Genomic DNA, 25,280 nt, shown 5'->3' with positions numbered 1-25,280 from the left:
GAATACCTGCTGCAAATTTAGTTCAGCAACCATTTACTTAGGACTCGGCTAGCTCAGTCAGTCACAACTTACTGAACCATTCTATTTGCTTTTTTTTATGTGACCATGCATTTTATGTTTGATTCCAGGCGATTCTGATCTGCTAGCAATCAAACATGGCGGTAAAGAAAGGGACAGTTGCATGTATGAAGATGGCTGTGACTCAACTGCAGAAAAGTAAGATATGTGATACTGTACACTATGATTATTGAATTAGTATAATTGTGGAAGAGAGCATGCATATTATACTCTCAAATAGAAGTTGGATTGCTATTTCTGAAAAACCAGGAGTGTTTTGAAACTTGAAAGTTAACTAATGCAAGTTGTTGAGCTGTGCAAGGCACTGTTGCTTCTTGAAGCAGCAAGATAGAGTACGGGCAGTCCCCAAGTTGTGAACAGGTTCTATTCTTGAAGTAATATGCAAGTCAATTTTGTACACTAGTCAGAACACAATGCAGGGCAATATAAAGTGTTTGGCTATAATTATAGACCTTTAACATTAGTAACAGATCTTTAACATTATACCCCTATATGAGTTTGCATTTGTCAGACATTCGTAAATAGGGAAATACTATATTTGTGACTTAATGGCACAGAAAATCTCTTAAGTTCAGGAAATTGACCCTGATAACAGCCCTTTCATTTTTTGAGCTGCAGTGTGTTAAAATACATAAAGTGCTGGAGGCTGGTACAATTACAGCATTTAAAAGGCATCTGGATGGGTATATGAATAGGAAGGATTGAGAGGGATATGGACCAAGTGGTGGCAAATGGAACTAGATTAGGATGGGATATCTGGTCGGCATTGGACCAAAGTTTCCATGCTGTACATTTCTATGACTCTATGCTAAGGGCAGCAGGATGGAAAGGACCATTCATCATCTCTCTCTCTCTCTCTCTTTCTGTCTCTCATTTTCTCTCTTTTTCTGTCTCTCTCTCTCTTTCTCTTTGGTAAGAGGGCAGATTTTTTGAATATCTATGTCCAGAGGTTAGCTTGTTAGGGTATTGGCATATTGATACTTTATATGTTTTAATGGTAACCAAATTGGATAATGCCATGGTTAACCTGTAAACAAAATAATTAATTTAATACAATTATGATCAGCATTGTACAGTATTCCGTATTTTGTAAAGTGTGAGCTGTAACATTAAGCAAATGCATTATTTTAATTGCATTTTACTGCTCTTCATAGATATTCCTCTGACCTAGAAACATGCTCTGATGCCTCCACTAGTTGCTCTGCACATCCTCCTGCAACAAAGTATGTAAGAACAAATAAGAGTCTGTGGGTTTGAATATGATTAAGATATTTATGTTGCTTTCTCTTGAAAGTTTAATTTTTAACTTGTTCTGAAATACTGATCTGATTTGTTTACTTGACATATTGTAATTGCAGTGAGGTGTTTTTTTCTCCATTTAGTACTTTTTCTTCCTGTTTATTTTTTGTAAAAATTGTGCAAGGAAGGATGACAGTTGAGGGTGTCACCTTGCCATGTATGGCAGAAGTTAAAAACAACATACAAAAACCTGCATTGCAACTCTCTTTTGGTCACATCTGCTGTGTCAATTTAAATATTGCAAAGCTGTCCTGTTCTATAACCTACTCTGCACTGGCAATGCTGATGAAGATATTCCAGACAAGGCGGGGCTTCCCATTTTGAAATAGCTCAGTTCTCAGCCTTTGCAGAGGCAAATATTCTTTAGGGGAATATTAAAGAAGGCATTTCTTGTAGAAGATTTTGTCAGGGAATTCTAACTGGTAACAACAGGTAAATGTTTAACATCATTTTACTGAAAGATTGCACATCAAAGCTTGTTTCATTAAAATTTATCTGCAACTTATATATGTACGTGTGGCAGAAATGTGCAACATGTTATTCAAATGATTAGTGTATCGTGAAATGTGTATTGACAATACTAATTTAACTGATTTTCACTTTTAGTACTGTGCCCCACACACTACAGGAAATGGCCTGATAATCTTTTGCTTTCTTTTCATAATGAAGACAGCTTGCAATGTTTTCACAGTAGTTTTTAACCTGTGTTTTAAAAATGAACCCGATAGGTATCCATTATGAGTGCTTTAAATCAATTATTTGCTTGGATTTCAGCATAGGCGCCTACTGGGCTATTGAGTCACTGAAGTGTAGAAATGACTGAATATTCAGGGATTGACTTGCATTTGGCAAATGAAAATATTTGTAGAGCTTTCACCTATGACAAATAGGTTGGGTATATCCTACAGTTTGAATAGACTATTTTTGTTATTTGAAAGGAGCAGGTTTTTGAAACCAAATGATACTTCTCTAGACAGTTTATTACTCAACAAGCAGCTTTACATGGTGATTATCTTATTACTGTTTGTGGGATTTTCTGTCCTTAGATTGGCTGGTGCATTTTTCTTTGTTGCGACATGGGTGAGATTTCAAAAGTACTTAATTAGCTGTAATGACTTTGTGAGATTGTGAAAGGCACATAACTGCAATTCCTTCCCTCTACCAAAGTGGCATGATGGACCTTTAAAGTTGTCTACAGTGAGGTCTATGAGTGTTCCTGAAAGCCTGTTACATCAGTTACTGCATTCACTGACACATTACTTTTAACAAGTAATGTATTCAAATTATCCTTCAATTGCCTTTCGCTTTGACGTGACCTTGGAGAAAGTTACCAAGTTATTATACGAATAAGATGGTCTTTCATATATTCTGCGGTTCAATTACTAGTATTATTACAAGACTAAGGTCTGAATCATGGTCTTACCTTAATTTTTACCAGTCCCATTTACTTGCTTTTGACAAGAAGAATTTCATTTATACAGCACCTAATAAAACAACCCCAGATGATTCAAAGTACATGATTCAACAAAATTGAGTCATGCAAGGAAATATTAGGTTCGATGATCAAAAGTGGTCAGGTTTTATGAAGTGTCTTAAATGAGGAAAAAGGAGACAGTAAGACAAGAGGCCATTCCAGAGCTTAGGGTCTAGGCATGTCTGTGAACAGTGATTAAAAATGAAAATGCGCAGTAGGTTGGAATTTGCAAAGTTCACAGATTGGAGGTTCAGGAGGAAGGAGGTTCCAGGCACATAGAGGGGTGAGGCCTTGAAGTGATTTGAAAACATCAAAATTAATTCTGTAACTGGTTCATATTTAAGCAACACTTCCATGTAGTTGGCAAACACAAGAGTGGTGAGTATGCAGGGTCCGAGCAGTAAAAATTTGTGTATCAAGTTTGCAGAGGGTAGAATATGGGAGTTTAGCAAGGCATGTTGTTATGACTAAGGCTAGAGGAATGCTCTGTTGCATTCGCCCACTACTTCACACATCACAAGATAAAATTATTGTTTCTACATGTCCATTTTGGCCAATTAAATCCATTTTCTATCTCAAGTTTTGAATAAAAAGGTCTGTCAACCAGTTCTCTAATGTAATCATTGGTTTATTGTCAAAGCAAGGCATATCCAGTGAGTATGCAATAACTGGTTAACATAGTAATCACTAATATTGAAGTCAAAATATTTATCCCTCTAAATAATTCAAAGCAGTTACTCACTCACTCACCTCAGGGCAAAAACCATTTCTTCCTATGTAGAGGTTTACTTGAAAGAAAAACTTTCTGACTGATATTTCCAGGGTGGGACACAGAAAAGAAATGGGCTGGGCAGGGGAAATTGAGTGGAAGGTGATCCAATGAACGATCAGAAAGTTAATTATAGCAGTATTTATGGTAAGGGTAATGAGGTGTGAGGTGATGAGTTTGAAGGGATGGGAGACTTTTATATAAAAGGAGCGGTTTAGGGAGGAAAGAAGAGTGCTAAAGTTAGAGTGAGAACCAGAGAATTAAGATGATGGCTTGAAATCACAGACAACACAAAGTCATGCAGTACAGAGGCAGTGGAGACAAAGCATCTTGGAGGAATTTGGAGTATTTGCATTGGCAAGATGAAGCAAGTATTTTAAATGCAAGTTGTGAAGAGTGGAATAAGATGGAAAGTTGTCTAAGGTGTAAGGAGACGGATGAAGATGTGATTCCCAGATGAGTGCTACACTAACACAGCAGTTTGAGAAGGGCTTTTCTCCAATTATAGGAAAGTTGTCATTGCCTCTTTTCCCATATCTCAGTCACAGCCATCATGTGATCATCAGGAATGAACTCATGAGAGGCAAGAGATGTATAGGACATAGAACAGTACAGCACAGTACAGGCTCTTCGGCTCTCGATGGTTTTACAGATTGGCGCAACAATCTAGAGCCCATCTAACCGAGACTATTCCATTATCATCCATATGTTTATCCATTGCTATTGCTAGAGGAGATTAAATGGAATTCCAATATGCAAGCAGGCCAGCCAGGCTGTGGTGATGTTTCTGTTCCGTATTAATAATTCCATGAGCCTCTTGTGCTTCTATGTCCCTTTGTTCCCTTTTTTCTTTTAGGAAACTTTCCCACCTTGATTTAGCATTCATTTCACCATCTCACAATGTTGTGTATGCAAAATAATTCTTCAGTCCCCAGCTGTAATCTGTTGCAATTAAATTTCATAACCTTGTTCCATGACTGAGAATAGCCCATTTGTACCTACTCTGTGCCAGCCCCTCATTTCCGCTGTTCAAGTTAAAAGCCTCAATCTTTCAAATATTTTGTTAAATCTGTATTTCCCCATATCACAGAACATCTTTATATGCTGTATTTTCTCTCTTATCACAACTTAGTTCCAATAGTGTGGAGTCTGGAATGGTACAAGAATTCCAACTGTGGTTTCATAGGCTCTGTGTAGATTCATCATTGCACTTCAATGTTAATTTGCCGTGCCTTGATGTACATAAGAGGGCAAAAGTATTTTATTTGTGTTTCAAGGCCTGAGAAAATGAAACCTGACATAACTGATGACAAGATCCGCAAAGCTGACATCTTGCCAACAAGCAAAGCCCAAATCCTCACGATGCCACAATTTGGCCTGCGGGACAATCTGATCAAATCAGAGTTGCTGAAGCAAGAAGAGAAATACACTTACATCAGAAACTACAGGTTAGTTTAAATGCACAACTATATTGTTGGAACCAGTTTTATCTCGAGAAATAGGAGCACAGCATAAGCTCTTTAAATTTGATTGTAAATACCCTACAGCACCAAACAGATGCAAATCTGCAATCTTCACCTCAACCATTCTCTGTCTTGGGGTTTCCAGCCCTCGCTATGAGCGCAGTCCCTTTCCAATCTTCTCATGCCAATCACTTGTCCTAGTTGTGGGGATCATTACTCCTCATCCCTATAGTGGGTCAGTCTATTTCCAAACACTTGCATTATCAAGCAACAGTTAGAAAATCAGCTTGTCGATCACTCAAGGGCAGCTTTTTCAAATGAAGCATCTTTTTTAATCCCCCCTAAACTGTATGCATCTTAAGTCCACAGCACCAGCTGTAGCTCATCCAGTATTTATGTGCTTATCAAATGTCAGTCAGTTTATAAAAAATTGAAACTGATGAGGAAACTAGAAGATCACTGTTTTCTTCAATTTATCTGCACCTTCACTTGGTTTTGACCTTGAAGCTGAGATATCATTACTGTTACTTATGTGAGCTCTCGATGTACACAACCAGATTCATTGAGTTTCCGACATATGCCACTCATTCCACTAAGCAAGCTCAAGGAAAAAGCAGGGACAAGCCATGTACTGCTTAAGCTGGAGCCTTCCAAAATAGGTCTACCATAGTGTACCTCATGCATTAGGTGTGCATTTTTAAAAATGTATGCATTTAAGACTAATTATAGAGTAAGGTATATGTCTTGTGTGTTGACAATGACAAGCTGTAAGTTACATTACTTACAACTGATTTCCTTCCGTTTGGGGAATTGGCATCATTTTGCCCAACCAACAAATGAATTATGCAACAATAAAATAGACTAGAAATTATGTCTGCACCTTTTGCATTGCTCTAATTCTGCATTTCATATTGAAAAACAGTATTTTATGTCATGTAGGATTTTTGCAGGGACGTACAATGTGAATGGCAAGTCTCCTAAGGAGGATCTGAGGCCTTGGCTGAGCTCTGATTCTGAACCACCTGATATCTACTGTGTTGGGTACGTCTCTGACAACACAACTCAATGTTTGTTCATACTATGTTTAGTAATAAATGTGAGAACTTGGAGTCACTTCTCCTTATTTTTAAATCATTCAGTATATAAACAAAATACCATTATTGAAGTGTAAATGACACACTGCTCCAAACTAGTCTAAATTGTCCAGACTTGGAAAGACGGTGGATGAAGAATTTTTGCCTGCTGAATTTTAATACATATACTAGAAACATTGACTTAGAATCAATGTGCACAGAACTAGTTGCTAAACAGGCACTGCAAGAGAAGCATTTCCTTTTGCTTGCATGAAGAACTGGAGTGCACTCCCTGAAGGGGTGGTGGAAACAAAAGTGAACTAGTTATAAATATCTTTAATCAACTAGTTCAGACATGTTGTCTCTCACGTTTGGAGAATGTGAGCACAATTCTCCTGGCTCAGAGACAGGGACACTACCACTGTGCCACAAGAGCCTCTTGCGAATTCGTTATATATTTAAAAAGGATAGGTTTTTACTGGATTATATAGAGAAGAAAACAGGGAAGTGGCTCTTGTAGAGAACGCACACATGTGGTAGCTGAATGACTTCCTGTGTACTATGAGTCAAAAATAACTTTTTTTTTAAAAGAGTGAATTCTGTTCAAGCAACTCAAAATAATGCAATATTGATAGTTGATATTGTCTTGTTGCTGAAAGCTGTGAATCACCTCAACTCCAAAACTTTGCACTAACATGAACAGTTTTTAAGAACACTAAAAATAGTTGTGGGAACAGTTGGCCCCTTGGGCCAATCCCAACATTCATTAAGATCGTTGCTGATTAGCTACACTTCAAACACTTTCCCAATATCCCTTGATTCCCTTGGTATCCAGAAACGTTGTCAGTCTTGAATATAATCAATTGACTCAGCACCTGCAACTCTCTGAAGTATGCCAATTTGCCGTGTACTGTTGTATGAATGCTACTTCCATGCACAGTGCTGTTTTACAAGCATTATCGGCATCACTTTAAAAACTCAAATGTAGCAAGCCCAGAACATGTGAACTCATAATGATATTTGCATCTCAGCTATAATTGAAGAATTATAAGCTCATGAAAATTGAAGCCTTGTTAATAGTTTACGATCCAAATCCATTTCAAATAATTGTGTCTGAATTGTATTTCCAGACGTACTTCTGATTAAGAGCAGGCTAATCAAAATTTATTTGCTTTTAAAAGTTTTCAGGAAATTGACCTCAGTAAAGAAACATTCCTTTTTAATGAGACACCAAGGGAGGAGGAGTGGTTCATAGCTGTTTCTGAAAGTCTTCATCCTTCAGCTGCATATGCAAAGGTAAGTATATTGCATTTTTGTTGCATCCCTCTTAAAGTGATCTAACCAGCATTAAATTGTATAGGTTTGATCTTGAATTCTTTTCAGTTAGTTGGTGTCACCCAGGGCAATTTTGAGACAGCAGAATTAAACTGTGAACCAGGATTGAGAAACAAAATTATTAAAGACTTCTTACTCCCAGTCCAACAGCAAAATAAGCGGATCTTGGGTGAGAACAGGATTTGATCTGGTGATAATGGCCCCTTGGTCAGACAGCTCGCATATATTTTACTGCTTCTGTGGCTTGCCAAAAGCACACTTTGAGAAATTGCTTTTCCCCAACCATGATCGTCTGACCATTGTGACGTGGAAAATCCTGGTCATTTTGTCAAGGCTCACCAGTGAAAAATGCACTGGAAGGCTGCAAACAATATTGAATTAAGTGCAGCTTCAGGAAATAAGAAACAAAATTAAATGTGTGTGCAGGAGGATAAGATTGCCTTAAATCTAATGTATAGTATGTCTTTCCCCAAATCATGATGTTAGAGCTACTGAGTCCGCCTATGCTTGTGCCTTATTCCCATCTTTAAATTCTTTCCTGTATTTTTTTTTGCTACAATGGTACTGCACTTGTTACAGGGTAAGAGTATTTACATCACAGCCTCCTTGTTATAAGAGCAAAGATCAGTACAACACAGGAGAAGGCCCTTCAGCCCACCAAGACTGTGCTGGTGACACATGATGCTTTTCTAAACCAAAAGCCTTTTGCTTGTATGCAGTCCGTATCTCTCTATTCCCTACCTATTCATTTTCTTTCAAGAAGTCTTGTACTATTGGATTGCGTTTTCCTCTGCAGTGCATTTCAGGCACTTAGTGCCCTCTGTACAAAAAAAATTGTTTCTCATATCTCTTTTAAACCTACCCTCTTTTACCATAAACCTATTTCTCCTCGTAATTGTTGTTTATTAATAAAGACCGAAACAACTGCGGATGCTGTAAATCAGAAATAAAAACAGAAGTTGTTGGAAAGGCTCGACAGGTCTGGCAGCATCTGTGAAATCAGAGTTAACGTTTTGGTCCGGTGACCCTTCCTCAGAACTGATAGTAGCTAGGACATTTCTATCCTGGGAAAAAGACTCCAACTTGGCAGTCTATCCATGCTTCTCATGATTTTGTAAACTTGTATCAGGTCACTTTCATCCTTTGACATTGAAGTGAAAACAAAGCAAGCTTGTCCAATTTCTCCTCATAGCTAATACCTTCCAAATCAGGCAACATCCTGTTAACCATTTCTGTACCTTCTCTAAGGTCACCACATCCTTCTTATAGTGTGTTAACCAGAACTCTGCATTATATTCCAAAAGTGGCCCAACTAAAGTTCTATACAGCTGCAATATGACTTGCCCATATTTATATCTCGAACGGTGAAGGCAAACATGCCATATGCTTCTTGACCAACTTATCCACTTGTGTTGCCACTTCCAGGAAAATGTGGACCTGTTTGCCTGCATCCCTCTCTTTGTTGATGCTACTAAGGGTTCTGCCATTTACAGTACACTTCCCTCCTGTCATTAGGTCTTCCAAAATGCATCACCTTGCATTTGTCCAGATTAAACTGCATCTGCAATTTCTCCACCCAAGTTTCCAACCTTTCTATATCCTGTTGTATTCTCTGTCAATCCTCTTCACTATCTGCAGCTCCAACCTTTGTGTCATTTGCAAACTTACGAATCAGACCGCCTCACATTCTCCTCCAGATCATTTATATATATTACAAACAATAGGGGACCCAGCACTGATCCCTGCACAACACCACTATTCATAGATCTCCTGTCAGAAAAGTACCCTTCCACCGCTACTCTTTCTTCTATGACTAAGCCAGTTCTATATCCATCTTACCAGTTCATCGCAAATCCCATGTGACTTCACCTCTTGTATTCGCCTGCCATGAGGGATCTTGTCAGAGGCCTTGCTGAAGTCCATATAGACAGCATTTATGTCCTGCCCTTATCAATCATCTTTGTCACTTCCACAAAAAACTCAACCAAGGTTATGAGACACTATCTTTCTGACAGAAAGCCATGTTGCCTGTCATTAATAAGTCCATATTTTTCCAAATCTGAGTAATTCTTATCCCTGAGAATCTTCTCAATAATTTCCCTAACATTGACAGAAGGGTCACCAGCCTGTGATTTCCTGGATTATGCCTGTTGCCCTTCATTAAAAAAAAGAACAACATTGGCTCTTCTCCAGTTATCTGGGACCTCTCCTGTGACTAAAGAGGATACAAGATGATTTCTATGATCTGTGATTAAAGATTTCATACAAGGCCCCAACAATTTTCTCACTTATCTGCCTCAGCATTCTCAGATCTTAGAGATCCCATTATATCCTCAGGACTTGTTTACCTTAATCATTTTAAAACACCTGACACCTTTTTTTTATATTGACATGCCCAATAATATCAACATACCCCTCCTGCAGTCCTTCTCCTTTGTGAATATCCTTTGACCCACTTCCTTTGACTCCACGTATAAATTCCTTCCTTTGTCCTTGAGTGGACCTACCTTTTCTTATTCTTTATGTATGTATAAAACATCTTGGGATTTTCCCTAATCCTGTTTGCCAAAGGCTTTTAACCCTCCTAATATAGTGCCCTAATGTTACTATTGTTTTGTTTTGTATTTGGTAATAGAGAATTGGTTTCAATATTCTTTGCTTCATATGGTTGAGCCAGCACTCCATCTCTTCCTAAAAGTCTTGATTACTTTATCACAATTTAAGCTCCAATATTTTTATAACATCAGCCATATGCTGATGGTAATGAAATGCCTGAAACAATAGAGAACTGTACTTGGTTACCTCAATTTTAAGTCTGATATACAATTTGAGGACTTGGGAAGTGCAAGCATTTTGTTTCAACTTTGAAGGAAAACTGATAGGGTCTGAAGCTTTTGCCATGACAACCTGAAAGGAAATAACTGATTTTTAACATATTTCCCTGATCAGAATCCTGTAGCTGGGGAGTGTTAATGGGGGTGCAGTTGTGAAGATGTGGTGTTCCTCTGCTAACAAACACAAAGAAAGCCGAAGAAAACCAACAGGTCTGACAGCATTTGTAGAGAGGGAAACAGATTTAGCATTTCAAGTTTGGATGAGGGAGTCGAAGGATGGGTCAGTAAATTTGCAGATGATACAAAGATTGGTGGAGTTGTGGATAGTGAGGAGGGCTGTTGTCGGCTGCAAAGGGACTTAGATATGATGCAGAGCTGGGCTGAGGAGTGGCAGATGGAGTTCAACCCTGCCAAGTGTGAGGTTGTCCATTTTGGAAAAACAAATAAGAATGCAGAATACAGGGTTAACGGTAGCCTAGATTAAGTACCCATCCATGTACCTATCCAATTGCCGCTTAAAGGTCGCCAATGATTCCGACTCTACTACTCCCACGGGCAGCGCATTCCATGCCCCCACCACTCTCTGGGTAAAGAACCCACCCCTGAAGTCTCCCCTATACCTTCCACCCTTCAGCTTAAATTTATGTCCCCTTGTAACACTCTGTTGTACTTTTTCCCCGGGTACAACAGAGTGTTACAAGGGGACATAAATTTAAGGTGAAGGGTGGAAGGTGTAGGGGAGATGTCAGGGGTGGTTCTTTACCCAGAGAGTGGTGGGGGCATGGAATGCGCTGCCTGTGGGAGTGGTAGAGTCAGAATCTTTGGTGACCTTTAAGCGGCAATTGGATAGGTACATGGATGGGTGCTTAAGCTCGGACAAATGTTCAGCACAACATCGTGGGCCGAAGGGCCTGTTCTGTGCTGTATTGTTCTATGTTCTAAGTTCAGTATGACACTTCTTCAGTAAGGGCTTGCTAAACTACTTTGAAGGGTAATTTTTAGTCAACCATGTTGATGTGGAACCGGAGTCAGATGGTAAGAATGGTAAGTTTCCTTCTTCCAGGGTATTATTGAATCATCCTGAGTTTTTATAATAATCCGATAGTCACTTAGCCAGTTTTCATTGAATTCCATGTATTTTAAACTGGATGCAAGTTTTCAAACATTCATGGCCAAATTTTAATTTATTTTCTCTATAATTGTTGTGTCAGCTGTTGTTCAGTTGATGTGTCTAAATTATGCAGTTCAGGGTTTAAGCTACCCTCCAGGGCTTGGGCACAAGAGTCAAAACTGATGTTCCAGTGCTATACCAAAGAAACAGTATTAGAAATGCCATTTTTCATCATCCTGCTTGGATGGATGTAACACAATCCAATGGCTCTATTTTGGAGAATGGGATTTATCCCTGGTGTATTCCCCAATACTTAACCCCAGGTGAGCCCTTATTTTTGGGTGGCCTCGTGGTTAGCATTGCTGCTTCACAGCGCCAGGGACCCGGGTTCAGTTCCATCCTCGGGCGAATGTCTGTGTGGAGTTTGCACATTCTCCCCGTGTCTGTGTGGGCTTCCTCCGGGTGCTCCGGTTTCCTCCCACAATCCAAAGATGTGTCGGTTCGTGAATTGGTCATGCTAAATTATCCATAGTATTCAGGGATGTGTGGATGAGGTGCATTAGTCAGGGGTAAATGTAGAATAATAGGGTCAGGGAATGGGCCTGGTTGGGTTACTCTTCAGAGGGTCGGTGTGGACTTCATAGGCCAAATGGTCTGTTTCTACACTGAAGGATTCTATGACTTTTATGAATTAGCATTAATAAAACAGGTTATCTGGTAATAAAAACATTTGTGGAATTTTGCTGAGCACTTATTGACCATGTTTCCTATATTATCTTAAGAGCAGCGACTACACTTCAAAAGATACTTAACTGTTGGCAGAACAGTTTGAGCAAACTGGTAGTTGTGAAACATTATGAATGCGTCTTCTTTTTCTAATAGTCCAGGGCTTCAGATTACATGTTAAAAAAAATCTGCACTACACTATATTGATATAAAATAAACAGTGGAACCCTTATTCAGCCCAATCCCTACCTAGTTCTTTACTGTCCTTAGGCGCACTTGCAGCAGTAATAATTACAATCGTGAAATATAATGGAGTTAGTTTCTACTCCTGCGGCCTCGTGACACAAGCATTGCTGAGAACAGCTAAAAGGGATTTAATTAAACTCTAGGTTTGACAAATATGACATATAAAGGCCTGCGTTCTGGTGAAGCAGTTAAATAGTAGCCATACGCCCTGCTGTGTTTTACCTTGTCCTTATGCTCAGCATCATAAATGTCTACATTTGAAACCCCTGTAAAAGAGAATTTTAATTTCAGATCAAGCTTGTCCGGTTGGTTGGAATGATGCTCATGTTGCTTGTGAAGAAAGAACATGCTGCCTATGTAACTGAAGTAGAAGTGGAGACAGTGGGAACAGGCATCATGGGAAGAATGGTAAGGAAGACTGAAAAAAATGCTAGGACAGTTTATTGTCTTTTCGGTGAATGAGTGGTACAATTTCTCAGAACTCAAGTAGATTGTGAGGGTAACAATTCTTCATGTAAAACACAATTTGCCAAAATTGTAGATGTCAGACCTTTGTTAAAGGTAATTAGTATACAATGGGGTACTGTATTCAGTTATACAGAACTTTGGTCAGACCCGAGAAAAGTGAAAATGGAGGTCTTTTCTTTTATTCTTAAATGTATACAACGACGAAGCATCAATAATACCTGAGATAGAGAATTACAAACATTCACAATCCTCAAAATTTGAGCTTGTTTTTCCTTGTCTTAGTCCCCTTGACCAAGATGCTGTGTTTGACATTTCCCAGCTGGGAAAACAACTTTTAAGTTGACCTTTAACCCATTCATAATCCTGTATGTTTTAATGAAATTACCTCTCATTCTTCTATATTCCAAAGAGTACACAGGCACAATTTACTCATCCTTTCTTCATAGGATAACCACTCATCCTTGAACCTTCACTCTAACACCTCCAGTGCAAGCATATACTTCCCTGGAAATGTTTTTAGTTTTGGGCTCCAAATATCAAAAAAGATATATTGACTTTGAGGAGGATACAGCACAAATTTGCTAGAATGATACCTGGACTTAATTTTTGGCAATCTGTTCTCATAATCATTTTTGTTAACATGATGTTACGTGGGGTTACAGGGATAGGGTGGGAGCTGGGTCTGGGTGGGATGCTCTTCGGAGTGTCGGTGTAGACACAATGGGCCAAATAGCCTCTTTCCGCACTGTAGGGATTCTATGATTCCTTTGAGTTCAGAAGGCTAAGATGCACCACTAATCAAGGTCTTTACAATAATGAAAGAATTGAAGAGAGCAGATACAGATAAACTATTTCCTCTTGTAGAAGAACTATGAGCAGTGGGGAATAATTGCGAATCATTGAGGTGAGATATCAAGAAACACTTTTTCTCAGAGAGACTTGTGGAAATCCAGAACTCTGGTAGGTGGATGTATGCGGCTGAAGAAGAATTGAGATTTTCAGAGTTGAGATCAATAGATCTTTGTTCAAGGGATATGGAACATAATTGAGATTGATATTCAAATTAACCACCAACTGATTAACAGGTTAGAAGAGTGAACAGCCTTCTCTTGATCCTATAATCTTGACCCGAAGCTTGAGACCAGTTTTTAGCTTGTTTCCATGGTAGTGAGTTTTGAAAAGATTTGTTTCCATGGGCAGGGCAGTTCTACAGGAGAGAAGTCTGAAAATAAGTTGTCAGAGGAAAAATATAATTTCATAATGAACATGATTATTTTTAAGAAACTAGAGTATCACCATTATAGCAATGTCCAATTGTGCATCTTACATATAATTTCACTCAAGTAGAGCCTATTCTTGTGTCAAGGGATACACTGTGTTACCTCTAGTTGTGTTTCTCTGTATCAAGGCCTATAAGTGCTGAATATATTTTAACTGTTCACTATTGGGAGTGTTGAGACTAGTCAAGTTACAGACAGTCATGTAGAGAAAATAATGCAAGTTAAGAAATAAACACAGAAATTGCAGGGAAAACTCAGCAGGCCTGGCAGCATCAGTGGAGAGAGAGAGAGCAGAGTTTCGGGTCTAATGACCCTTCGGAACTGGAGTTTTTCAGTTCTGAAGACTCACAGGACCTGAAACACTGAATCTGCTTTCTCTCCGTAGATGTTGCCAGACCTGCTGAGTTTTCTCAGCAATTTCTGTTACTGTTTCTGGTTTCCAGCATCTGGAGTTCTTTGGGGTTTCTTTTTAAAACGAAAAGTACTCTGGGCCTTAACAATTATGAAACTTCCTGTTCTTACTATTCCTCGGAAATGTAAAGCGGAAGTATATTTTAGCACAATAGGACCAGTTAACAAAAGCAGGGTACATATTTGTTGCCCTGCTCAGGTGGACATGGTTATAAGTAGTGCTTTATTCATCGTGCTGTAACAACATTGCAGTTCAGTTATCGTGCCAATGTAATATTTAGAGACATATAACAGGAAGTTCCACTTATTTACTTTAACTTTACAGGCATTGTTGTATGAAGATAAAAAATAATGGTGATAACAGTCTTTTAGAAACTGCAGGACACTCAGTGAAAAGTATTTGCTTGCAGGAGTAGAACCTGTAACTCTTCCTGCCAGCAGGTGGCAGTGAGAAACAGGCTGTCCACTGCCTTTCAGATGTAGAAGGCAGGTTTATTTGTGGCTGGTACAGGAAAATGCCATACCTGCTTCACAGTCTCATGATGCAGTATAACATGGCTAATAATTTATCTGTCAATCTGGTATTTTTTTTATTTCACAGCAGAACTGCAAATGAACTGATGCAGAAAAAAATGTTTGAAATTTCAAATGTACCTTTAATTGGATAATATATTAATATGCATTTTTAGTTTTAATTAGAAGCTTATATTGCTTTGTGTACTCATTTAGAATATCAATTGAATGATTTACATTAATATTAGCGAAGACGCTCCTTTGCAGAATAGATTATGTATAATGTCAAGACTAGTTTACCTGCCCTTCCCCTGAAGCTGTATAGCATTGGAATCTTCTCACCAGTTGATGGATGTCTCAGTTGTTATGAGTACATTGATGAATGAAGAATCTAATTCTGCACACAGATACAGGATGTCAAACCACATTGACCACGAGCTGCCCATCTGTCTTGGGTGACTGGTTAGGAATGGGTAATAAAAGAGATAGGAGGTCAGGAATACTCCTCCCACCTCATTCAGGGAGAAACCTGACATTATTAAAGACATGGGGCTGAATAGACCCTCCCAGGGAAGCCAAAAAACAAGGGGAACAATGGACATAATGGTCTCTACCATTTCTTTCCAGCCATAGAGTCATGTAGCACTGAAACAGACCCTTCAGTCCAACTCGCTCATGCCAACCAGGTTTCCCAAACTAAACTAGTCCCATTTGCTTGCTTTAGGCCCATTTTCTATTCGTGTTCCTGTCCAAATGGCTTTTAAATGTAATTGTACCAACCTCTACCACTTCCTCTGGCAAGTTCATTCCATATACGCAACACCCTGTGTATACAAGTCCCTTTTAAATCTTTCTCCTCTCACCTTAAACCAGTACCCTCTAGTTTTGGACTCTGTTACCCTAATGAGAAGACCTTGGCTATTCACCTTATCGATGTCTCTCAATAAGGGTCATCCCTCAACTTTCTATGCTACAGAGAACAAAGTTCCAGCCTCTCCAGCCTCTTATAACTCCAACCCTTCAGTCGTGGTAACATCCTTGTAAATCTTTTCTGCGCCAGATCCATTTTAATAACATCCTTCTTAAAGCAGGGTGACCAGAAGTATACACATTATTCGAAAAGTGGCCTCACCAGTGCCTTACAGCTGCAACATGATATCCCACCTCTGATACTTAATGCTCTGATCAATGAAGACAAGTGTGCCAAATGTCTTCTTCACCACCCTGTCTACCCGTGACACCACTTTCAAGGAATAGTGTACCTGAGCCCTTAAATTTCTGTATTCGACAACCCTCCCCAGGGCCCTACCATTAACTGGTTTATCTTACCGAAATGTAACATCTCACATTTATCTAAATTAAACTCTATCTGCCACTCCTCAGCCCATTGACGCAGTTGATCAATGTCTCTTTGTAGTCTTAGATAACCTTCTTCACTGTCCAGTTTTGGTGTTCTCTGCAAACTTATTAACCATGCCTCCGATATTCCCATCCAAATTGTTTTTATAAATGACAAACAACAGTGAATGGGTCCTCTGCAGATGAATCATTCCACTCCGCTTTCCCTTGCTCAAACTAAAGGAATGTTGATAGTGGGTATGCTTCAGGGTGTCTGTTATTCAGGGATTTCTTAAGTGTGGCTGGAAATAAGAAATGCCACAGATTGAACAAAGTTACATTAATTAGGCTAACTACTTGTATAATACAGGTGATCCTTTATCCGAAATCGTCAGGACCAGCTGTTTTTCAGAATTCGGAATTTTTCGAATTTCAGAATAAGTGACAGTTTGATGGTGAAATTTTTAACAGCCTTACCGGAAGAGCATGACTCACAAAGTGAAACAGGTCTTGAGAGAGAATCCAGGTCTGCCATGGCTGGGCCACGCCCCCCCCCCCGACATCGCATCTGAGTGACACACTTCGAATGGGTGTCGACTTGGGTTAACTGTTTGCACACCAAACAACCTTGTTAATGAGAAAAACAACTTGACAAAAAATCTTCGGATTTCGGAGCTTTTTGGATTTTGGAACTTCAGATAAAGGATCGTTTACCTGTGCTACTTCACAGCATTACTACATTGACTGACTGCTTTGATTCCTGTGATAGGCCAGTGGGTAGATGCTGCCATTGCCACAGCCGTAGACTGTTGCCTGTGCAGCCCACGTTGTTAGTCCCATTGATTTTGAAGAAATCCATTCAGGCTTTGCAGATTGCAACTTGTAATGATCCTTGCCCTCCAGGGAAATCAATTCTTGCCTGGGTTTAAAGCTACACTACACTAATACAATTTCAGGCTGTTTCATGGAGTGGTAGATTTCTCATTTAGATACAGCATTCCTTGCTGGGTGTATTTGTTCCTGTGATATTAATGTGAAATGTATAAATTAAAACAGACTCCAATTTCCCCTTTTTTGTTGACTCATAACTCAGATTTATAAGTTGCACTTGATTTAAATTAGCTTTATTTTTAAAAAGAACTTTTTTGCTGTTTTGTACAGCATAATTATTGTGTAACTATTTATTTGTTTCATTGACGTTCATAGCTCTATTATAATAAACTCTAAAGTGAATGAAGGCTGAAATATGATCCATTTTTAGTCCTTGCTTTCGAATTTTTTGTTGCTTGTTTTATAGTTGCTTTATAGTTTGTAGTGATAATTTTGCTAATTTTACTTTCTATTGCCTCTGAATTTAATAATACAACTTCAAAGGAGTGTAGAAATGATGAAAGAAAATTAACTTACTGTGTGGTGTAGGTTGTGAGTGATTTGATCCTCAGTCATTCAAAACGCATGATGGCCACCCTAAAATCATCAAAGTTTGTGCGAAGATTTGTAGCTCGGGTGCTCGTTGTTGTGGTTCTGTTCGCCGAGCTGGAAGTTTTTGTTGCAAACGTTTCGTCCCCTGGCTAGGCGACATCATCAGTGCTTGGGAGCCTCATGCGAAGCGCTTCTTTGATGTTTCCTCCGGTGTTTATAGTGGACAGACCACTATAAACACCGGAGGAAACATCAAAGAAGCGCTTCGCAGGAGGCTCCCAAGCACTGATGATGTCGCCTAGCCAGGGGACGAAACGTTTGCAACAAAAACTTCCAGCTCGGCGAACAGAACCACAACAACCCTAAAATCATATTTTCCAGTATTCTGCTACTCCTGGTTCAGCAGTTGTCTGTTACTCTAGCAGTTCTATACCTTTATTTAATATATGTGAGGCAGTAATAAATATCTACTTGTTAACTGAGGGGTATACAATCCATTTAGCTAAATGATTGTCCTTCCTGGGCCAGATTTTCATGGTAGAGGGTGATTTGGACACTATTAAAACTGAGATTAAATTCTCTATTTCCATGTACAATCCCCAGGACTCGCCTGAAATCTGGAACTCTGCTAGTACTGCTCTTAGTCGGGGGGGGGGGGTGGAAGGGAAAAGGAAAGCGACAGGAAATATGATAAATAAAAAGTCAGCAGCAGGTTAGCATGTATGGAGGAGGGTTTAAGTTCAAGGCAGAATATGAAAGAAGTAAAAAGGAAGGATAACTCAGGAGATATTAGAGATGTTGTGAATCATGACGGTAAGAAAGCTAGCATAAAGGCACTTTACCTGAATGCTCATTCCTTTTGTCGCAAGGTTGATGAGTTAACGGCACAAATCATCGTGAATGAATATGATTTAGTAGTCATTACTGAGACATGGTTATAGAATGGTCACAACTGGGAGTTAAATATCCAGGGGTATCATACTATTCAGAAGAACAGACAGAAAGGTAAGGGAAGTGGTGTAGCTGATATTCAAGGACCACTTCAGTGCGAGGCTGATAGAGGTACTATGGAGAATAAGATTGAATCCATTTGGGTGGAAGTTAGAAATTCTAAGAAGAAAAAGTCATTGATAAGCGTAGTCTATCAGCCACCAAATAATAATATCACATTGGGACGGGCAATAGAAAAGAAATAACTATTGCCTGTAAAAATAGTACAGCTATTATTATAGGGGAGTTTTAATCTACATGTAGATTAGTCGAATCAGCTCAGTCAGGGTATTCTTGAGGGGAAGTTTGTTGAGCGTATCCATGATAGTTTTCTTGAACAGTATGTAACGGAACCGACAAGGGAGCAAGCTATCCTAGATCTGGTCCTGTATAATGAGACAGGAATAATTAATGACCTTATAGTTAGGGATCCTGTTGGAAGGAGTGATCACCGTATGGTTGGATTTAGAATACAGAAAGAGAATGTGAAGATAAAATCCAATACCACGGTCCTGTGCTTGAACAAGGGGGACTACAATAGGATGAGGGATGACTTGGCTAAAGTAGACTGGAAACAAAGATTTTATGGTGGGACAGTTAACGAACAGTGGAGGACTTTCAAAGAATTTTTTCAAAGTGCTCGGCCAAAATATATTCCAGTGAAAAGGAAGAACTGTAAGAAAAGGGGTAATCTGCCATGGGTGTCTAAGGAAATAAGAGAGGCTATCAAATTGAAAGAGAAAGCATACGAAGTGGCCAAAAACAGCATGAAACTAGAAGATTGGGAAAACTTTGAAGGTCAATAGAAAGCCACAAAAAGAGCTATAAAGAAAAGTCAGATAGAACATGAGAAAAAAACTAGTGCAGAATATAAAGACAGATAGCAAACGTTTCTATCAGTATATGAAATGACAAAGAGTGGCTAAAGTAAATGTTAGTCCTTTTGAGAATGAGAAGGGGCATTTAGTTCTGGGATATGATGAAATGGCCGTGGCATTGAACAGGTATTTTGTGTCAGTCTTCACAGTGGAGGACTCTAATAACATGCCAGTAAGTGACAAAGAGGCGAAGGTAGGTGAGGACCTGGAAACAGTCATTATTACGGAAAAACTAGTGTTGGGAAAGCTAATGGAGCTAAGGATTGGTAAGTCTCCTGGCCCTGATGGAATGCATCCCAGGGTATTAAAAGAAATGGCAGGAGAAATAGCAGGTGCACTGGCAGTAATTTTCCAAAATTCGCTGGATACTGGAGCAGTCTCAGCAATTTGAAAAACAGCAAATGTGATGCCACTGTTTAAAAAGGGAGGTAGACAAAAGATAGGGAATTATAGACCAGTTAGCTTAACGTCTGTAGTGGAGAAGATGCTTAAGTCTATTATCAAGGAAGAAATAGCAAGGCATCTCACAAAAATTGTCCTGTTGGACAGATGCAGCATGGGTTCATGAAGGGCAGATCATCCTTGACAAATCTTTTGGAATTTGAAGCAGACATTTCGAGCAAGGTGGACAGTGGGGACCCAGTGGATGTGGTCATAGAATATAGAGATGTACAGCATGGAAACAGACCCTTTGGTCCAACTCATCCATGGGATTGAAGATAGATTACCACAAAGAAGACAGAAAGTCAGGATTAATGGGTCTTTTCAGGTTGGAAAGATATAACTGGGTGTTCTTGTGCATGAAACACTACCCTCACAGGTCTGTTAGGTGGCACAGTATTGAATATCTTTTGGAAGTCCACGTACAACACATCTGTTAAAATGCCTGATCTCCACTTGGGCCCCTGTGCCCACAAACTTTTTCTTTTCCCCAACAAGGGCCTAATGTTTGCAATTCTCTGACATCATCTGTGAATCCAAGGAAGATTGGAAGACATACCTCTGCACCTCTGTCTTATCATCTTACTATGTTCAGTGCCTCTGCAATTTCCACTCTTATTTCCTTCACTATCATTGGATGCATTTCATCTGAGGGAGGAAGAGAGCTTCTTCAAGGAAGGCATCCTTGTAAGAGGATTCGCAGTAGGTTAAAATCTTCTAGGAGAAAGTGAGGACTGCAGATGCTGGAGATCAGAGCTGAAAATGTGTTGCTGGAAAGGCGCAGCAGGTCAGGCAGCATCCAAGGAGCAGGAGAATCGACATTTCAGGCACCTCAGATGTTGGTCATGAGAAGATCTACATTGGTCTACTGTACTGTGCCTTCATGTACAGTAGTTGTAGAATAAAATATGAAAACTCAATTGGACATAGATTTTGAAAAGGCCTTGAACAGGGCACCGTACAAAATGCTGCTGCATAAGATAAGAATGCATTGAGTTAGGGGTAGAGTATTAGCATGGATAGAGGATTGGTTGACTAACGGGAAGCAAAGAGTGGAGATAAATGAGTGCTATTCTGGCTGGGAATCAGTGACTAGTGGTGTGCCTCAAGGAACAGTGGTGGGACCGCAATTATTTACAATTTATTTCGATGATTTGGAGTTTGGGGACCACGTGTACAGTGTCGAAGTTTGCAGATGACACTAAGATGAGTGGCAGAGCAAAGTGTGCAGAGGACTGAGAAACTTTGCAGAGGAACATAGATACGTTGAGTGAGTGGGTAAAGGTCTGGCAGATGGAATACAATATTAATAAATGTGGAGTCATACATTTAGGTCGGAGTAACAATAAAAAAGATTATTACTTGATAATCACTTGAACGGTAAAAAGTTGCAGCATGCTGCTATGCGGAGGGACCTGGTGTCCTTGTGCATGAATCACAGAAGGTTGGTATGCAGGTACAACAAGTAATTTGGACGGCAAATGGAATTTTGTCCTTCATTGCTAAAGGAATGCAGTTTAAAAGCAAGGAAGTTACGTTGCGGCTGTACAAGGTGCTGGCGAGGCCACACCAGGACTACTGTGTGCAGTTTTGGTCTCCTTACTTGAGAAAGGATGTACTGGCACTGGAGGGGGTGCAGAGGAGGTTGATTCAGGAGTTGAGGGGGTTGGCTTATGAGGAGAAACTGAATAGATTGGGATTTCATTCATTGAAATTCAGAAGAATGAGGGGGATCTTGTAGAAACATATAAAATTATGAAGGGAGTGGATAAGATAGAATTGGAGAGGATGTTTCCACTGGCAGGTGAAGCTAGGATAAGAGGGCATTGCCTCAAAATTAGGGGGAGCAGATTTAGGACTGAATTGAGAAGCAACTACTTCACCCAGAGGGTTGTTTCTCTGTGGAATTCCTTGCCCAGTGAGGTAGTTGATGCTACTTCAGTAAATGCTTTTAAAGCTAAGTTAGTTTTTTTTTGAAAAATAAAGGAATTAAGGGTTACTGTGAGAGCACAGGTAAGTGGAGCTGAAGCCACGAAAAGTTTAGCCATGATCGTATTGAATGGTGGAGCAGGCTCGAAGGGTTGGATGGCCTACTTCTGCTCCTAGTTCTTATGTTCTCATATGCAAATAATGATATCAGCATTTATTTATTTTTTTGTCACATTTATATGTATGTAAATCTCCAGTGGCTGTGCTCAGTTATTTGGAGTAAATGGTATACCTTTTAACAGTATTTGTTGTAGGAGAAAGTGAGGACTGCAGATGCTGGAGATCAGAATCAACTGTGTGGTGCTGGAAAAACACAGCAGGTCAGGCAGCATCCAAGGTGCAGACGTTTCAGGCATAAGCACTAACCAGCTCAAGGAGGTTGCTGCACTAACTCTGGAACTGTAAGAGCTCATGCTACCTGTTACCCCTTGATTTCAGTGGCCACTATAATGGTGCTACCAATCTCTGATATAAATTAATTGCTCACCAATTTTGTCTTCTGATATGCCTCATTCTCCCCTCAAAGCTGACTTTATTGGGGAATGGCTAGATGGGCCAGGGACTCCCCAAATTGGCAACTGATGTGTTGGGTTTGATGGCGATTGTCAGATGGTTATTCAGTTACAAATAGACATCACACTGGTCATTACTTAGAAAATATTCACTTGCGTCTGCACCCAACAAAAACAGTGAGTAGTGATTAAGAGTGGAAACAGCAGAGAGTTTTGTTATGGTGCCAATTCCATAACAAGCCAATGATAGGAAGCACCTCAGCGCAGACTGAGAATCAAATCTCAGTGTCCTAGTCTACATCAACTCAGCTTGTCACTGAATCAATGCCCTTGAGACATTGGGATAGCAAAGTATGTTTAATAATGAATACTTTTGCTCTTTTCATCTGAAGGAAAGGATCCTTACTTCTGCCAGAAGTGAGAATGAAAGAGGTAATAGCTCTGAGCTGACCTCCCACCATCAACACGGAGTCTCATGGATAAGTGCAGATCATTGAAGTTTGATTGTACTCTGACTGTGAATTGAAAGACAAAGAACAGGCAGGAATGATGATCTCAGAAATGCTACCAGATTATGCTGGAGTGGAGCATTTTGCGGCCTGCCATTTTTAGTTCTGAATCTTCTGGCTTGATAAATTTGCCCTGTAAAACTTGATGGATATGCCAGCTGATAATGCTGCAGTGAGGACAGTAATCCTTTGATTCCTTTTTGCTTATGTTCAGGCGAATTATGTAAATTGAAATTTTTTGCTCAGCTGTGTACATACAGTAATTTTAACGAGGTCAACTTGCATGGGAACATCAGTCTTCCATGCTGTTCAAGGCCAATGGAGTCTCCGAGACCTTGGTGAACAATAATCTATTTAACTATCCACTGACATTTAAGGATTGAGAAACAGGATTAACAGAAAGAAATATGGTGGCAAAAGTTTAACTCTCTACAACAAGAGAAGTAGAGGCTAAGGAAGATTGGATTCATATAGATAAGAGTGAGAGGAAATGTAAGAATGTAATGTAAAGTTCGATACTATACTTAACATCTTAGAACAATTTATGAGGTCATAGAGTCATCGAGATGTACAGCAGTTTGATTGACATTAACAATTATCACAATACTAAGAAGATACGTGTTCTATTACTGATGAGACGTGTTCTATTACTGAAAGATATCTTTCAATGGTGAGTACAATGGCAGATCCGTTATGTTTCCAATAAGGAAATAATCCAGAGGATAAAGTCGCATTCCATTTGTGTGAAACAGATGATAGATCAAGCACAAATTGACCAGGAACTTGGTTATTAGAAACTCACAGTATAGCCCTGAATCTCTCAAATTTGGACATTAATGACAGTATATACCATTAACACATTTCTCCAACAATTCTGATCTTTAGTGAAGTCCTGTGTGATTTTTTGTTTAATGTTTCTTAAACTTTCTCATAAAAGTTGTCTTCCTGTTTTTCCCTCCTAGGGTAACAAAGGCGGAGTAAGCATAAGGTTTCAATTTCATAACACCACCTTGTGTATCGTTAACTCACACCTTGCAGCTCATACTGAAGAATGTGATAGGCGGAATCAAGATTACAAAGACATCTGTACCAGAATGCGTTTTATTCAATCCACTCTGCCACTAACCTCTCTCACAATCTTGAAACATGAGTAAGTCTCCAGTATCGGTGGGTTATACTTCTGAAACTTTGCATAGGATGTAGTTCTTTAAGCAGCTGCTGCCTGAAATACCTTATACTTTGCAATTGTTCTCAAGGAGCCTGTTTATCTATCAAGCATTGCTTTATATGACTGTCTTTGACATAACAATCAGCCCAGCGAAAGTGAGCACTGCAGATGCTGGAGATTAGAGTCATAGAGTCATAGAAACGTACAGCACGGAAACAGACCCTTTGGTCCAACCCATCCATGCCGACCAGATATCCCAACTCAATCTAGTCCCACCTGCCAGCACCCGGCCCATATCCCTCCAAACCCTTCCTATTCATATACCCATCCAAATGCCTCTTAAATGTTGCAATTGTACCAGCCTCCACCACTTACTCTGGCAGCTCATTCCATACACATGCAACTCTCTGCGTGAAAAAGTTGCCCCTTGGGTCTCTTTAATATCTTGCCTGTCTCACCCTAAACATATGCCCTCCAGTTCTGGACTCCCAGACCACAGGGAAAAGACTTTGTCTATTTATCCTATCCGTGCCCCTCATAATTTTGTAAACCTCTATAAGGTCACCCCTCAGCCTCCGACGCTCCAGGGAAAACAGCCCCAGCCTGTTCAGCCTCTCCCTGTAGCTCAAATCCTCCAACCCTGGCAACATCCTTGTAAATGTTTTCTGAACCCTTTCAAGTTTCACAACATCTTTCCGATAGGAAGGAGACCAGAATTGCACGTGATATTCCAACAGTGGCCTAACCAATGTCCTGTACAGCCGCAACATGACCTCCCAATTCCTGTACTGAATGCTCTGACCAATAAAGGAAAGCATACCAAACGCCTTCTTCACTATGCTATCAACCTGCGACTCCACTTTCAAGGAGCTATGAACCTGCACTCCAAGGTCTCTTTGTTCAGCAACACTCCCTAGGACCTTACCATTAAGTGTATTAGTCCTGCTAAGATT

The 25,280-nt window shown here is 39.7% G+C and overlaps 1 protein-coding gene across 5 annotated transcripts in view; it reads left to right on the top strand.

Moving 5' to 3' along the window:
• The window catches only part of inpp5b (inositol polyphosphate-5-phosphatase B), a 168,335-nt gene that overhangs the window by 95,423 nt on the left and 47,632 nt on the right, over window positions 1–25,280 (top strand). For 4 of the 5 annotated variants that reach the window (XM_043717901.1, XM_043717903.1, XM_043717904.1 and 1 more), the window contains 7 exons: window positions 129–216; window positions 1,233–1,301; window positions 4,898–5,068; window positions 6,023–6,124; window positions 7,338–7,452; window positions 12,700–12,816; window positions 24,122–24,309. In XM_043717901.1, the coding sequence (XP_043573836.1) occupies window positions 129–216; window positions 1,233–1,301; window positions 4,898–5,068; window positions 6,023–6,124; window positions 7,338–7,452; window positions 12,700–12,816; window positions 24,122–24,309 (850 nt within the window). Of the gene's footprint in view, window positions 1–128; window positions 217–1,232; window positions 1,302–1,716; window positions 1,810–4,897; window positions 5,069–6,022; window positions 6,125–7,337; window positions 7,453–12,699; window positions 12,817–24,121; window positions 24,310–25,280 lie in introns of those variants that run through there. The other variant, XM_043717906.1, reaches the window with a different exon arrangement.

The sequence above is a fragment of the Chiloscyllium plagiosum genome, chromosome 27 (genome assembly GCF_004010195.1).
Source record: "Chiloscyllium plagiosum isolate BGI_BamShark_2017 chromosome 27, ASM401019v2, whole genome shotgun sequence".
Lineage (NCBI taxonomy): Eukaryota > Metazoa > Chordata > Chondrichthyes > Orectolobiformes > Hemiscylliidae > Chiloscyllium > Chiloscyllium plagiosum.
This window is presented reverse-complemented; position numbering and strand designations above follow the sequence as displayed.